General features: G+C 41.9%; 3 protein-coding genes across 4 annotated transcripts; 2 read left to right on the forward strand and 1 right to left on the reverse strand.

Annotated features, from left to right (window-relative positions):
- Positions 1-5728: 5728 nt before the first annotated feature.
- Positions 5729-7442, forward strand: LOC107276324 (uncharacterized). The gene is made up of 3 exons (XM_066308189.1): positions 5729-5808; positions 5858-6020; positions 6743-7442. The coding sequence occupies exons 1-3, from the start codon at positions 5729-5731 to the stop codon at positions 7298-7300; spliced, it is 801 nt and encodes a 266-aa protein (XP_066164286.1). The 3' UTR covers positions 7301-7442.
- Positions 7443-10586: 3144 nt separating this feature from the next.
- LOC4324320 (thioredoxin F, chloroplastic-like) lies at positions 10587-11885 on the forward strand. Its single transcript, NM_001428094.1, has 3 exons — positions 10587-11040; positions 11236-11335; positions 11457-11885. Exons 1-3 carry the CDS (start codon positions 10712-10714, stop codon positions 11589-11591), a joined length of 564 nt encoding a protein of 187 aa, NP_001415023.1. The 5' UTR covers positions 10587-10711; the 3' UTR covers positions 11592-11885.
- Positions 11886-12136: 251 nt separating this feature from the next.
- Positions 12137-14613, reverse strand: LOC4324319 (pentatricopeptide repeat-containing protein At3g29230). Of its 2 annotated transcripts, none has more exons than XM_015761102.3 (2): positions 12845-14613; positions 12137-12285 (listed from the first exon to the last, which is right to left on the reverse strand). In XM_015761102.3, exon 1 carries the CDS (start codon positions 14549-14551, stop codon positions 12950-12952), a length of 1602 nt encoding a protein of 533 aa, XP_015616588.1. In that variant the 5' UTR covers positions 14552-14613; the 3' UTR covers positions 12137-12285; positions 12845-12949. The 2 variants fall into 2 exon arrangements, with proteins under 2 accessions (XP_015616588.1, XP_015616594.1); XM_015761108.3 differs by having other exon boundaries at positions 12137-12305.
- Positions 14614-15958: the final 1345 nt, after the last annotated feature.

Genomic DNA, 15958 nt, shown 5'->3' on the forward strand with positions numbered 1-15958 from the left:
ACGCTACTTTGTAAACTATTCTAACCTAAAAAATAAATATTACCAAACTACATGAAAGATAAAGATTTAATTTTTTTTTAGAAGTACTCAAGCTCAGATACAAATTAATAAATCAAAACTATATATAAGAATAATATTATAGTTAAAAATAAGTAAAATTGTATATTGCATACCGATGCAGTTTTAGGCTTATGAATGTGTAATTTTTAGGTGACCTAATTTTCGCAAATTTTTATGCTCTTGGAATCTAGCAATACACATTTTTTAAAATGAAATTCATCCCAACATATGCTACAAAGAAGCTATAACCAATTATTACGTAGGTTGTGGCTGGATCGAATGGCTACGAATTAAAAATACCAACCTTAAGATAAAGATAATAGGTATTGCTAAACTTTAATCTATGTTTGGCGAGAATCTACATAGCCATTCGTTGTTTCTGCTCAATGGCTTATAAGTTGCATGAAGTCTTTATCTTCTATGAAATCAGTGGTTGATTATTGTGCTAATCGAATTTTGTGTTGTATGAAGTCCTTATCTTCTGTGAAATCAGCGGCTGATTATTGTGCTAATCGAATTTTGCTCACATCTGACATCGAACCTAAATAGAACTGGAGTAACATCGGAGAATATCAGTCGTTGACCTAGATATTACCACCTCCAAAGTCATCAAAGCCGACTAGGCAAGGATACTGCCACAAAGTACACACCACATCCTGCCGCGGTTCCCGTCCGCTAACCACGCTCACGAAGGTCGCCGCCAAACGCACGACCTCGATCTAAGCATATCAACACTGCTCCATGTGCCATCCACCAAAAAAAAAATCAGAATTGTTGATTAGGCTTGCTTGTTTCAAAGACAATTAATAATGTTGAGTTTTAAAGCGTACTCTTAGGATTTATTGGGAATTTTTCATCGTTTTATCACTTAGCTATATCTTTTGGTCCACTAACTAAAGGTAAGGGTATAAAAGTCTTGCTGTAAATTAACTGCGTTTTTCCATTAGTGGTCACATTTTTTTTTCACTTACGACCCATAACCCTGAAATGCCTGAATGCCCAACGTTTTGAATGCGTACGTTGTGCCCCATACACACTCCGGTTAGTTGCTACATATGTCTGTGTCAATCAGACTATCAAAGTACCTAGTTTACTTGCGTTTACTTGACTGGTTCAATGCATATACTACTTTTTTAGACTATTTTTATTATTATTATTTTTAGACTAGTTCAATGCATATACTTGCGGTCATGTCACTTGCAAGTTGCAACATGTGTCCTGATCCACATAAATGGCGTAGTGCCTAAAACGACAGCTATTAATCTGATCCATGTGCTTGTGCATATTATCTTGCGGCAGCTACACCTACAAACTAGATCGATCGACCACGAATTAACAACGCGTTAACTGAATAAAGTCGAATATAAATTTGACATGAGATAAAACTACACTACTAGAAAAATGATCTTTGCTGGATCGGCTGTTTTCCACAATAATACCGGTTCCAATAAGAACCGGTAGTCCCGGTTATAAAAATTTTGATCTTTAGTCCCGGTTAGTAACACAAACCCCTGTCAGAGGCATGTCAGGAGGCTGAGGTATCAATCGGCACTAAAGTAGTCCCGGTTGATACTACCAACCGGAAGTAAATATTTCTCTCCATATCTGATCGGTTAAGTCCCAGATGATATTTCCTCCTCACCAAAATATTTAGATAAGATCATATCCTCCTTCTATCCCTCGTATTTCCTTCCTCCCCTCCCCTCTCCTCCCCCCTTCCTCCTCTTCCCCTCTCCTCCTCACATCTGGCGGGCAGCGTCGGCGAGCAAGCGGCTAGCGGGTGGTGGGGCAGCACGCGGCGGCGGCCAGCGGGGCCGCGCACGGGGCGACAGCGTGCCGGCCGTGGTGAGCGGCAGCAGGCGGGAGGCAACGCGCCGGTTCTCCTCTCCGTTTTTTTAATAATTTGTGATTAAGAGATGTATAATTTCTTTTATTACAATTTGTGATTTATTGCATGGATCTGATATGTATAATCGATCTATGATGCATTTGATTTGTGTGTAATTTTTTTTAAGATTTGTGATGTAGTTGATTTGTGTGTAAGTAACTTAGGATTTGTATTTGTGATGTGAATGATTTGGGATGTTACGTTGATTTGGGGTTTGATTTAGGTATATGCATAGCACACGATTTGGGGATCTGGTGTTTGATTTAGGTATATACATCTCACTCAATTTGGAAGGGAAAAAAAAAAAGAAAAATGGACCAACCGGGACTGCCGCTCCCTATCTTACGGCAGTCCTGGGACTCTCTAGTCCCGGATTCGTACGTTATATATAAACAGGTGCTAGTACGTACACTAAGGAAATTAGATGAGTTTTCTTGTGTGGCGCTATCCATATAATTCTTCTATACATTGTCCTCGCAAACTCGCAAGGTAGAAATTCAGTAACTCATTTGTTAGCAGAAACTTAAAAGTTTCCCTGTTATATTTTATTTAAACTAGTTGAATTCCATGTAATTGAGAAATCACACTTAAAATTAAATATTATTACATGACGTATTTTATTCTAGAAGTATTACTTATGTCATATGAGCCAACGCATATTCTTATATATTTATTATTTAAACTCTAATGGATGAAGTGATGTACATACTTAAACTTAACTCAACACCTATGATACTTCTTCTCACCATATACGTTGACCGAATAGTATCAATATTTTTTTTTTCGATTGTGCATCCATATGGTTAGTGCTATATGGAGAAAGGTGTGATTTTTCTCACACAAGCTGAGAAAATAGCCCAACTTGTCTTGAAGCTAAGTCATATTCACACATACTTAAACTCTACTGGATCAAATGATGCACTCAAATTTCAAGACCACACTACACACCAATATTAATTATAACTCGTCTCACGATAGACACATCACCCAGAAATTTAATTCCATTGATTTTTCGATTGCGCGTATGTAGTTGATGCCACACGGAGAAGAGCTTGATTTTTCTCGCATAAGCTGTGAAAATAGCTTAAAGTCTCGAGTCAAGGTCATTTTCATGGACATCCAAACTTATACTCTAGTGGATACCCATTACAAATGAGGATTATATTATCACCCATTTGCGATGATGATATCTTTAGTAGGGACACAAATAGTACTTTCTCACGATAGATATATATCCCTAAGAAATTTATATTATTTTTTGATTACGCGTACTTAGTTAATACCACGCGTAGAGAGGTGTGATTTTTCTCACATAACTCAAGGTAGTGGTCCAACTTGTCTTAAGGCAACATCACACAATCCCCTTCGTTCCATATTACTCCCTCTATTTCACAATATTAGTCATTCTAGCATTTCCCACATTCATATCTTCTATTATATTATTAAGACAGCTCGAAAAGAAGGCACCACGTTCACTGTGGGGGCTAGAAATTCTCACATTAATCGGAGAAAAAGAGAAAATTATACACCGTTGGATTATAATAGATTTAGATTACAACGGTTTAGATTTGCTATAGAAAAAATAAAGAATTATAGAGCTTTGATATAGATTAAAAAGTCCTGTCCGTTTAGAAAAATCCAATTGGATTACTATACGGTATCAAAAATTCAAGCGGGATACAATACGGTACAGAATTTGTTATGATTCCAAAACGCAAGTATATATGCATTGTTACCGCACATATAAAACGCAGATATATGAAGTAGATATACTTGGGCTGCTGCGGCAGAACAAGTGACAAGCAAAGTTGATTACCATCGCCCCCAATAGGTAAAGCAAACAAAGCAAAGCTGCAACCAGCATTCCAGACCAGCAATGCATGCAACCCACCCAGAAGCGTCCGGCCACATTGGCAACTGACAACAAATTATAATCATAATCGTGTAAATTTATTTTAAACGTATTCAGCTCGGAGCTGTATTCACCTCGGAGCATAATTTAGTGTTAATTAATGTAGTTAAGCCTAAAATATAAGGCTTATAGGTTATAAGTTTTACACAGACCATCTAAAATTCAAAATGAGATTAATTATATTTATAATAAAATATGAAATAAATTTCAAATTGGATTTTCAATACGGAAAAAATATCATTGAAACGAGTCCATGCTCACGAGGCATCGAAGCTTACAAGGTGTCGGTTGTTAAGAAAAGACCATCTAAAACACATGACGAGATAAATTAATTAACAGGCCTATAAAGGAGTAGAGTGGTGGCGGTTGGTACGACATATAAAAATTGTTAATAAAACACCAAATTGAATCCTAATAATGATTAAAAGAAGGGATATCAGGCAGACCGTGAAGTAAACAAGTAAGGCGGTTGCCGGGACTTCTAGAAAGTAAAAAAAACCCATTGATAATCATATTTGATTTTTAAAATCTCAATGACAATAAAAAGGAGAAGCAGCGGGCGGGGTGCATAAGAGTATAGTTGCAGAGCTGTCGACGGTTGACGGGACTTCTAGAAAATAAAAAATGAATTCCAACGATAGTTATATTCGATTTTTAGAATCACAATGACAATAAAGAGTAGGTGGCGGACGGACTGTACAGGAGCATAGTGGCATCGTTTGATGGGACTTCTAAAAATTATAAAAAATAAAACTACAAGTTCAATTTTTTAAGGTTCAGAACTTCTAAAAAGTAAAAAAAAAACAATTATTATCATGTTCGATTTTAAAATCTCAATGACAATAAAGAAGGAAGGCAACGGGCAAGCCGTAGAGGAGTACAATAGCAAAGCCGCTGACGGTTTGGCGGGACTACTAGAAAGTAAAAAATGAACCCAAACGATAATTATGTTCAATTTTTAAAATCTCAATGACAATAAAGAGAAGAGACAGTGGACATGTCACACAGGAGTATAATGGTAACGTTTGACGGAACATCTAGAAATTATAAAAATGAAACCCAATGTGACAATAAACTCTAAAAACTATAAAATCCAATTTTTAAAGGTTCCAAGAAGAATGAATAGAAATATTGGTAGATCGAGCAAGCAAATAAAGAAGTAGATGACATAAGGGGTAGCAACTGGTGTGACTTTTAAAAACTATATAATTAGAAACACGAGGATGATAAGGTTTGATCTTTCAAAATCTTAAGACAATGAGATAGCTATTTAATAAATTTTAAGTAAAATCATACTAAAAAAATATATGATTTTGTTTGGGTACTAGCCGCGCAATTGCGCGGGCCACCCAGCTAGTTGATGTTAATGAATCTAGACATATATATTTATCTAGATTCATTACCACTAATATAAATGTGGAAAATGTTAGACTTACATTGTGAAATGGAGGAAGTATAAGATATTTTGAGTTTATTCTGAGTTAAACTTCTTTAAGTACATAAGGTTTATAAAAAAAAATCGAAATCTACAACATAAAATTAGTTTCATCACCACCATTGAATTTTTTACAGCCTATTTGTTTTTTTTAAGAAATGTCGTTGCTACATTCATTCTATAAATTAAGTTGATCAACTTTAAAAAGTGCGACTTAAAACAAACCAAAAGGCCAGGTCTTATATAGTATATAAAGAGGGGATCACGGAGTAGCATGATAGCAGCATGCTCTACGTTCTTGCTCTCCAAGTATAACGCTTGCTTTTAGAGTTCCCAATCCGATTATATTGTTGCATATATGTGATGCATATGCACCTGCACGTAGATATCATAGCTAGCCGGCCGCTTCACTTGATTTCATTGTTTTTGCGAGATGACGGGGCACAGTAAGCTTCGAGCTCCCGAGCACCACGACCATGAGCTCACACTGACGGCCGGGAAGGAGTCATTCCGGTGCGATGGCTGCAAGGAGCACGGGTACCACATGAGATACGTGTGCAAGCTGGGAGGGTGTCGCGCGGGGTTCCATCTCCACGAGGCGTGCGCGCAGCACAGGTTCGGGGATTCTTACCAGGATCCCTTCAAGCGTTACAGCCTCGTGTTCCATAAATCTCTTCCCAGGTACAGTGCAGGACGACGTTCGCTGCGATGGATGCGGAGGCAACGTAAGTCACCTCTTTCTAGATTATATCTCGTGCGATATCCCCTCGTTAATTGCATGTCACTCAAATAATTATGAAAAAATAATCTGAAAAGATATATTAACATGTGGTACATCACTCCACAAATATGCAAGTTCAAATTCAATTTCTATATCTCGCAACGAAAAAAACAAATTTAACTGTGAATATACGTTAACTAGTTATAGTTTAATTTGGTTTTCCGTTGCGAGATGTAGAAGTTGAATTTAAACTTGCATGTTTGTGGAGTGATAGACCACGTGTTAATACATATTCTCAGATTTTTTTTTTCACATTTTTCATAAACATTTGAGTGACATGCACAAAACGAGAGGATATCCCCTTAAGAAATTAAAATAGTTTCCCATTATATCTCTCCTTCTCTTGATCATGTTTCTTGTCATCGATCGATGTTTTCTTATTTTTCATCTACTACCTTAATTAGCTTCGTCCAAATAAAAACTTTTGAAACACGGATGTTGTCGATCGTGTCTTAGTTGGTTTTAGGTGTTTCTTTTTTCTCAATACCTACATGCAATTCTCGAAATATACGATACTTGGCATGTTTTTTTTTTTGAGAGGGGCATGTTGTTTTATATATGTATGATTCGGAAGATCTTCCGTCCCCAAATATAAAAGATTTTGGCTACATCGCAGAAAACTCTAAGCTAGTATACGTACGTGTAATCAGTTGTGCACGCTTGCAGGTGAATGGTTATGCGTACGTGCGGGACATCGGAAGGTTGCGCACCCTGCTCAAACGCGGCAGGGTCCTGCACCCCTGCTGCGCGGCGCTGCCGAAGGTGATCGAAGCCGAGGGCAGCGTGACGAAGCTGCGGCTCACGCGGAAGCTCAGGTCGCCGTGCTGCAAGTGCAGGCACGTCAAGCTCGGCGACAGGAGGCACACCTGGGGGTACGTCTCCGACGGCGGCGGCGGCGCCGGTGTCGTCCAGATCCATGTCGCCTGCGCCAACGACCTCTTCCGCGAGGAGTACGAGGGCGCGCGCCTGCAGCAGCAGCAGCGCACAAGGGTGGAAAGGCTCAAGGCGCGTCTGGTGAATATGCTGAGAGGAGCGGCGACCGGCGGCGGCGGCGGCGTCATGATCCTCCCTCAGCTGCCGACCGGCGTGCCGGAGGAGTCGTCGCCGTCGCCGTGGACGATGGACAGCCCGGTCGTGAAAGCGTTGCTGTGGACCATCTGCACCGTTGGTGCTGTCATCACCGGTAACCCCGTCGGTATTTCTAATTTCTTTTTAACCTTGTAGGAACAAGGACGCATGTGTTGTACAAGAATTCGATCACCACTGATCTAGCAATTGGTTAAGTCGTTAAGATCAAAATACGGCGACCTCAAAACATGTACGTACTTATGTGTTCTGGTTTGTAAAAAGAGAAAATTGTTGACTATACATTTGCCCAATTTCAATTTCAGTTTCATATATGTGTATTTTTTGTACAGAAACTTTGTTAGCCATATATGCCCAATTTCAGTTCCACATTACCATATATATATCCAGCATGTGAGTTTTTTTTTTTAGAAAAAGGTCCAAGGACCCGGCTTCTATTGAAAACCATCACGGGCCACGAGTCTGCTGGGGATGCCAGCTTGACAGAGGTTCAGCACAAAAGCAGAAAAAAAAAAAACATTAATGGGCCACACCCCGGCTTGATAGGGATTGCAAGTATCAATGAACCAAACAGAAACAACTCCAGGCTAACTCCAACCAAAAACTCTCATGAAACTAGCTCTAAACATCACCTAACGAGGACAGCTAAATAGAAAATCAGGTTCAGAAGGACACAGTGTTAACCAATCCCAGTTCTTGAGCGTAGGCCTGATCTCGTCTCCCTAAGGTGGGTCATCAGCATCTCCAGACTTTGTTTCTGATCAGGGTGAAGCAGAGGTTTCAACTGCAGCATAAGGGAAATGATTTGAAAAGGAATGTTTAGAGGATAGTAAACGATTTTTTCTCTAAAAATCATTGCATTTCTTGTCAACCAAAGTGACCAGGCAGTTGCAGCAATTAAACACATCTTAACAGATTTGCTCTTAGCAATTGAGTTCATCTCTACCAGTAAAAAAATGTCATCAAAACTCCTGGCAGTCTGCCCCCAACTCATGGCATCTCTCCAGGCACACCAAACAAAAAAAAAAACAATGGGGCAATCAAAGATAATATGGTTAATTGATTCAATTTCCCCACACAGTTGACAAAACAGGTGAGGTTTTCCAGTAAAGGAGATGCTTTTTTTCTCCTATGAGGTAGTTCTATGAAACTAACTGGTTTCATGCATGGTAGGAGATAGATCCATCTCACAGCATGCCACATAGAATTACTAGGGTTTACTAAACATTTGAAATCATGAATGGGTTAAGAAATTTACGAAAAAAAACACGTTATTTCTTAAGGTTTTTTTCGGTTAATCTCAAGGTGATCGATCTTCGAGGGTGATTCATTCCACACCTTGATTCCGAGGGAGATTTGTTCTACATCCACTAAGGTGCATGGAATTAATCCCATCAATCCCCTTCAATCCATCCTCCTGTATTAATCGAATAAGGCATTAATGGGAGGGAAAGTATTTTAACAGCCACATGTAACGCCCCTCATAATTTAAAGTACATGCAAACTTAGCCAAATTATGTGCATCTACATTTAGATCCCAACTTTCATGACAAAATTCTGCTTTAACAAATTGACGTCTTCTTATATTGGTGTCATTAAGGACTGCCAAGTATCTGCATTTTGATCTTGTAGCAATACTCGAAATAACTTTCATGACAATCTGAATCTATACAGACCTTCAGGACGTTGCAGTCCATGGCGATGGCAGGTCCTTCATTGCAAGCAAGAGCTTCTAATGTAGTTGGATCGGATGTAGGTCACTCTCCGGCTCACATGTCAGTGAGCGATATGCAGTAACCTAAAGGATCTCAATTGAGTTGGATTAGATATCCCGGTATCCCCTCCCAAACCATAGCGCTAGCTGCTATAAATATACCGGATGTGTCATGACAAAATAAGCTTCAACAGGTCCTTAGTTGCCTGATCGAGTAACAGGGGCATTCGCTTTGCCAGATGCGTGCTCTAAGCCGCCTCTGCACATGGGCCGTCTCTTCCACCGTATATGTTGGGCCTTGCCTAGCAGCTACATTTGGGGCTATGTTTGGGCCGGATGCATGTTTTTGGGCCTCATCTTCGCCTTCTTGGCATGTTGTCATTTTGTGTCGGTTTGGGAATTTGACTAGTAGGTTATTTAGAATCTTTATTATTATTATTATTATTATTATTATTATTATTATTATTATTATTATTATTATTATTATTATTATTATTTTGAGATGAGGTTATTCAGAAACTTGATACTACCATTCACGAGCCTGTGAAATTTGTTCTCAAACTCAAACTCTCGAAGCAAGATAGTTAGTGCAAAAAGAAAATGAACCTGATTGCATTGGTTCACTAAACCTTCTACCTGTGCATTTCCGACAATGAGCAAAGAGAAAATATCCATGTAATACATGATACTACTCATTGTGACATCTGGCATTTACCTACAATATCTCAGGAATATTCCTCTGTTTTTTTTCCAAGCCAGAAACGAGCAGTCCACAATTATTGTTCAATATCTGGCGGCTGGAGTTTGACTAACGAGATTGTGTCGAGTAGGGTAGAATTCGCAAAACGTGGCGATGATGCTGATGTGTTTGTGCAGCTGGATTGGCTTTTCGCTAGAGACGCTGGTGATTTTTTTTTTCTTTTCACGTGGTACTGATTCTTTGATGGTACAGTGCATTTGGAACACTTGTTTGTTCACTGCTCAAAGGGAAGACATACAAATAGTAGAAAACGATGCTGAATTGCTGATGTGTTTGTCATAGACTGGAAATAACCCAAAAAAAACGAGATAAATATCTGTTATAGCATCTACTCGAGCTGTTAAATTGTATCAAGCATGTGCTGGAGCTGTAAAATTGTATAAGAAACATATCCCGTTTTCAACAACCAGAAAAGGAGTAATACTATGGTTTCACTGTTAACATAATTCGGCTAGTTAAAAGTCTACACTGTCAACATAATTCAATTACTATGGTTTCCAAGTAATACTGGCCCAGCATCATGTTGGTAAGTTCACAACGCTATAGCGCCTAACTCCAATTCAACCACTATACAACACAACCTTTTGTGTGCAGTTTCTAATCTTTACTTCATTAGGGTCTCTAGCAATCTAACATAGCATATGTGTAAATGTAAAAGGATCTATGACATCTATGATACTGATTCCATGTTACCGTCAATCGTGAGGCCATCAGTTCCAGACACAAAGAGCCATCTACAAATGTTAGACAAGCTCTCTCCTCCATGAAACCTCAGAGATGCGCAGGCACCACACAACCCGATCTTTCAGATACCGGAAATGCCCCATCCCACAGAAAGCTATAGGTGGAGTGCCACCACAAAAGTGCAGGAATTACCTGGGGCAGCCATGTCATTTCCCCGCCAAGAAACTATCTCCACTAGAAAGGCTATGAATACCGCCAAGCAATGCAAGATATCCTTTCAAGCTCACCACTCATCTGCCGCTGCCGCTGCTGAAGAAAAACGCACATCCTTCCTTCCTAGCACCAACTCGCCACCCAATTAGGCCATTACCTTCCAAAATTCTCCCATCCAATGGCGCTACGCCTCTCCGTCTCCTCCTCGCACGGGCCGGCTTCCTCGCCGGCCATCTCCACATGCCGCCCCGCCGCCTGCGGGCGCTTCCCCGCCTTGCTCGGCGGCGGTGTGGCTTCTCAGAGGAGGAGCCTGACGGTGGTGTCTGGCCCTGAGACAAGGGCGGTGATCCCCGTGAGGTCGAGCGGCTCGGACACCGCCACTGTTGGGGCCGAGGCGGAGGCGGTGGCCGTGACCGGGCAGGTGACGGAGGTGAACAAGGATACCTTCTGGCCAATTGTCAAGTCGGCAGGGCCCAAGGTCGTCGTCCTCGACATGTACACCCAATGGTACTTCACAAAAGCCACAAAACTCCACTGATCTCTTCGCGTCAATCTCCATTGATGAACTGTTGCCTCGCATGAATTCTTCAGTCTTATCACGAGCTGGATTTATTTTGAAATGAGCGGCGTGAATAAGAAAGGGAACAGATCTCATCCCACTGCTCAGTGTAATAACTGTAAAACTGACTGGTTGATTTGCAGGTGCGGCCCTTGCAAGGTGATGGCACCGAAATTCCAGGAGATGTCCGAGAAGGACCAGGACGTTGTGTTCCTCAAACTCGACTGCAATCAAGACAACAAGGTCAGTTAGAACTGATTTTCTTTCTCTTGTCTACGCTCCACCCACCATTATTCGATTGGAATGTATCTGCTGTTTTCCTGAATAAATCGTGCTAAGCCTCCTTGGTGCGTGCGATTCGCAGTCTCTTGCAAAGGAGCTGGGCATAAAGGTTGTGCCAACATTCAAGATTCTCAAGGACGGGAAGGTCGTCAAGGAGGTCACAGGTGCCAAACTAGATGAATTAATCCAAGCGATCGAGACGGTGAAGTCAAGCTGAGGAATGCCCTGAAAATTTGCATCAGTTAGCTTGTTGTCACTAGTGTACGTTATGGGTGAACCACCAGTTATTGAAGTGGGTATTCGACATGGAGACAAACAGTTAATCTAGTTCTTCTGCCTATGATGATTTATCAAGCATCCAGAACAATATACGGCCATTTATATGGAATGCACCATGTAAATAACTATTTCCAACGTCATGATGATCTGTTTTCTAATCTTACTGATTTGCAAGTGAACATTGTATTCATGGTTAGCAAAATTTCAAAATATATCAACAAATTTCCAGCTGAACCATCATAGTTTAAACATTCGGATGCCGGTTTTTTTTTATGACACATCTTAAATTCTTGATAACACAGATACCTACCTAAGATGACGAGCTTAAATTGCAAGTGTCATGAAACTATACTCAATTCTTCTAGAGATAAACAAGCATATTTTTTTAAAAAAAAACATGGCTCAATGAACACATAAAAGGATCAAAGTAATTTATCATGGCAAATTTCAGACATGACATGAACCATGAAGAATTGAAGTTACCTTAACGACAAACTGATCCATAGATCATCCGCCCCTGATAATTAGCTTGTTTAAAACCAGCTTAGCTTGCAGCATCTCAGAAAAGTTAACAATCTTGCAGCAACGAGAATTGTCTATCAATTCCTTGTAGTCAGACTACTATGCTCCCGCTGTCAAGAGTGAAATCAGGCTGATCAATAATACCCAGAATAATTGCACCAATTAGCATCCTTTCGTGAAAGTGGATAATGAACATGGAGAAAAAACTATTGTTCTAGTTCTTCTGCACATGATTTACCAAACATTCAGAACAAAATACAATCATGCATGATGGTGATGCAAATAATCGTTCCATACTTCATGTCTTCGTGAGGAGACTGTTACTTTCTGAAATTATTGATTTGGAAGCGATCGACATGCTCTTGCCTGAGCATTTTCTGCATACTAGATTACAGAAAATTTTCTTTCTAAACTCTTGCAGTTACAAGCATTAAGATATGGATTGCAAATTGCCTTATTTGCTTACCCCACACCATTTATTAAAATATCTTGCCAAACAATTATCTAAGATATAGAGGTTAAAATACAAGTGTTGGTATTATGCTGTACCGCATCAATTCATTGAGATGCCAAACTTACTAAAGCAATAAAGTTATCTGAATACTTCCACAAAATAATTTGCATTGGGATCTTTCAGATATAACATGAACTGTAAAGAAGTGAAAGTACCTTAATGGCATCAGTAGCTCCTGCATTTCTGGCAGTTCAATAAGATCTGTTTGGCATCATCTGAAAATTTACATTTGAAACAAAGAGAGATATGTGTTCGGGTTTTCAGCTCCTCAAAGGAAACCTGCCACGCTCCCTCTGTCGATCCTCCACCCAACTAGAGCCTGGCTGTTTGAAGGGCAGTCTTGTTCTCATAACTGATCTAATTCTTTCTGCCTCCTCCCATTGTTCTTTCTCAGCATATATATTTGACAACATTATATAGTTCCCAGTGTTGTGAGGTTCCAACTCAAAAAGTTTGTTTGCAACAATTTCAGCAATCTCAACATTGCCATGCGTCTTGCAGGCACTAAGCAATGCACCAAGAGCCCCTGGGTGGGGGCCCATTGGCATCGTTTGCACCATTTCAAAAGCCTCCTCAAGCCTCCCCGCTCGGCCAAGCATGTCAACTACACAAGCATAGTGATCAGCTCGACGCTCCATCCCATAGTACTTCACCATTGCCTCCCAGTAATCCAAACCTTTATCGACAAGTCCTGCATGGCTGCATGCGGTAAGCACACCGACGAAAGTGATTGGATCAGGCCAAACTGACTGAGCTTGCATCCTTTCAAACACTTGAAGCGCTAATTTTGCATGACCATGAGCTGCCAGCCCACTAATAAGTGCAGTATAAGGGTATGCATCTGGCTGTGCAATCTCCCTAAAAGCACTGAGAGCCTCGTCAACATTCCCACACTTAGCATGCATATCTACAAGTGCTGTAAGAACTTTATCGTTCCTTTCAATCCTCTTCTTGTCAACATAACTTCCAACCCACCCAGCCAACTCCGTGCTGCCAATCTGCGAGGCAGCAGATATAACGCCGACCATAGTTGCTGCATCAGGCTCAATCCCAGCAGCCTCCATTTCTCTAAACAGCGCAAGTGATTCCTTTGGCACCCCACTCTGCGCATACCCATTGATCATCGCTGTCCATGCCACAAGATTCTTTGCCGGCATTCTATCGAACACCTCTCGTGCACTCCGCATTGAACCACACTTGCAGTACCCAACAATCAGCACCGACCACGAGGTGGAGTCCCTGGTAGGCATTTGATCGAACACGCGGCGAGCAGAAGAGACGTCCCCTGCATTGACGTAGACGACCACCATGGCGTTCCACGATACCTGGGTTCTGGATGGCATGGCAACAAAGAGGGACTCGGCGTCGGGCACGGAGGCGAGGCGGGCGTGCGCGCAGAGGAGCGAGTTGAACGAGACGGCGTCGGGGGCCGCGATGTCGGCGAGCGCGGTGTGTGCGGCGGGGAGATCGTCGCACTTGGCGTAGAGATCAACGAGCGCGTTGGCGACGGGGAGGCGGCAGGGGAGGAGCGCGAGGCGGAGGGCGAGCGCGTGCAGGGAGGCGCCGAGCGGGAGCAACCGGAGCGACGCGGCGGCGTTGAGCGCGAAGGGGAGGGAGAAGTGGTCGGGGGAGACGGGGAGGCGCGGCATGAGGAGGAGCAGGCGGAGCGCGGCGCGCGGGTGCGGCTTGGAGAGGCGGCGAATGGCGCGGTTGAGGAGGGACCGGATGACGGGGGGCGGCGTGCCGGCGTGCGCGCGGACGAGATGCGCGTGGACCGCGGCGGCCGCCGGCGGCGGGTGGTCGGAGGCGAGGGCACGCGAGAGGCGGTCGAGGCGCGGGTCGCCGCCGTGCTGGGACGCCATGGGAGGTGGCCCAGCTGTGGTCGGTGGAGGCGATTGAGTCAGGAGCAAGAAATAAGGGAGGCAAAGTAGACTTCCACTGTGCCGGAGACGTGTAGTTGGGGTTGCGGTTTTTTTTTGTATCTTGGGCCTTTTGAACCAGACTGGGCTTTTCCTGAGTTTGACGGCCCAATTAATTTACCTGTCCCTCCTTGTTTTTAATTAGGGCCGTTTTGGTTTGATACCAAAACATGCCTTTCCACTTTGTTGGCAAACTGAATAATATGTGTGTTAGTTTGGACTAACACCAAATATTTGGTAGTGCCTACCTTATTTGGTCATATTCTAGAAGTTTCTCCTCTATACTATAAGAGTTTGGTTTTATATTGGTAGCAATCCAAATATTAGCTAAATAACTTTACCCTACAATATTTTGATAGTGCCGGAGTTTACCTAGAATTTGGCACTACCAATGAATTCAGGCGTTAATATGCAGTTTACTGGTGTGATGAGATCATGAGAAGAGTGACACACACAGGCACACGGGTGACAAATGCCTAATGGTTCATGTCTCCCTATATTTCACATTTTTACTGCAAAAAAGTTCTTTTGGACACACCTCTGTGTGCAAATTGTACGGCACTCTGGCTCTTTCCCTGAATGGAATTGGAATCAATATCAGAAAGTTGTATCTGATGTCAAATAGATCGTATACCATTAAGGCATTTTACCATACGAACATCTGCTCCAAAAATAAATACGTAAAGTTCAAGCTATGATCAGTGTCATCCAACCAGCTAGCCATCCGGCACTACAATTGACCTGGCGATTGGTTGTCTAACGACGGATAGAAATGCATGAATGCGAAGACACGCAAACAGCACGTTCCAAGTTTTTGCCAAGTAGGGATCATACGCATTCACATTTGCATAGCAAATGTTTAGTGATGTGACCTCTTAACTTACCAAAGCAATTTACCAATAAAAACCCCCACTTGCTGACTGGACCAAGATTCATATATCATGCCAAGCCTAACCATGATGATCCACAAGAGATGATCAGATCAGATCAGATAGAACATCAGACCCCATTCTTCACTCCGGTTAATCTACAAAAACATGATTGACTGACGCCACCCCATCAGCATGTGACATGTCACCCGTCCAACAATGACACAGTTTCAACAGGTGGACACCCAAACACCTCATCACCCATTGCATATTATCCCATTGCATCGCATGGCTTCCTCCTCGTGCCTATCCAGATCACCTAATACTCTATCCAAAGTTCCAAACGCACCAAAAGTGAACCCAAGAAGCAGCAACGGACAGTGAAAAAAGAGGAGGGCAACAAGTCGACGACGATGGCAAGCAGCAACTGAGCAAAATGCAGCTGATGACACTAGTTACCCAGGTGGCTGTGGCCTGTGTG

This window comes from Oryza sativa, chromosome 1, assembly GCF_034140825.1.
Source record: "Oryza sativa Japonica Group chromosome 1, ASM3414082v1".
NCBI classification, from domain to species: domain Eukaryota; kingdom Viridiplantae; phylum Streptophyta; class Magnoliopsida; order Poales; family Poaceae; genus Oryza; species Oryza sativa.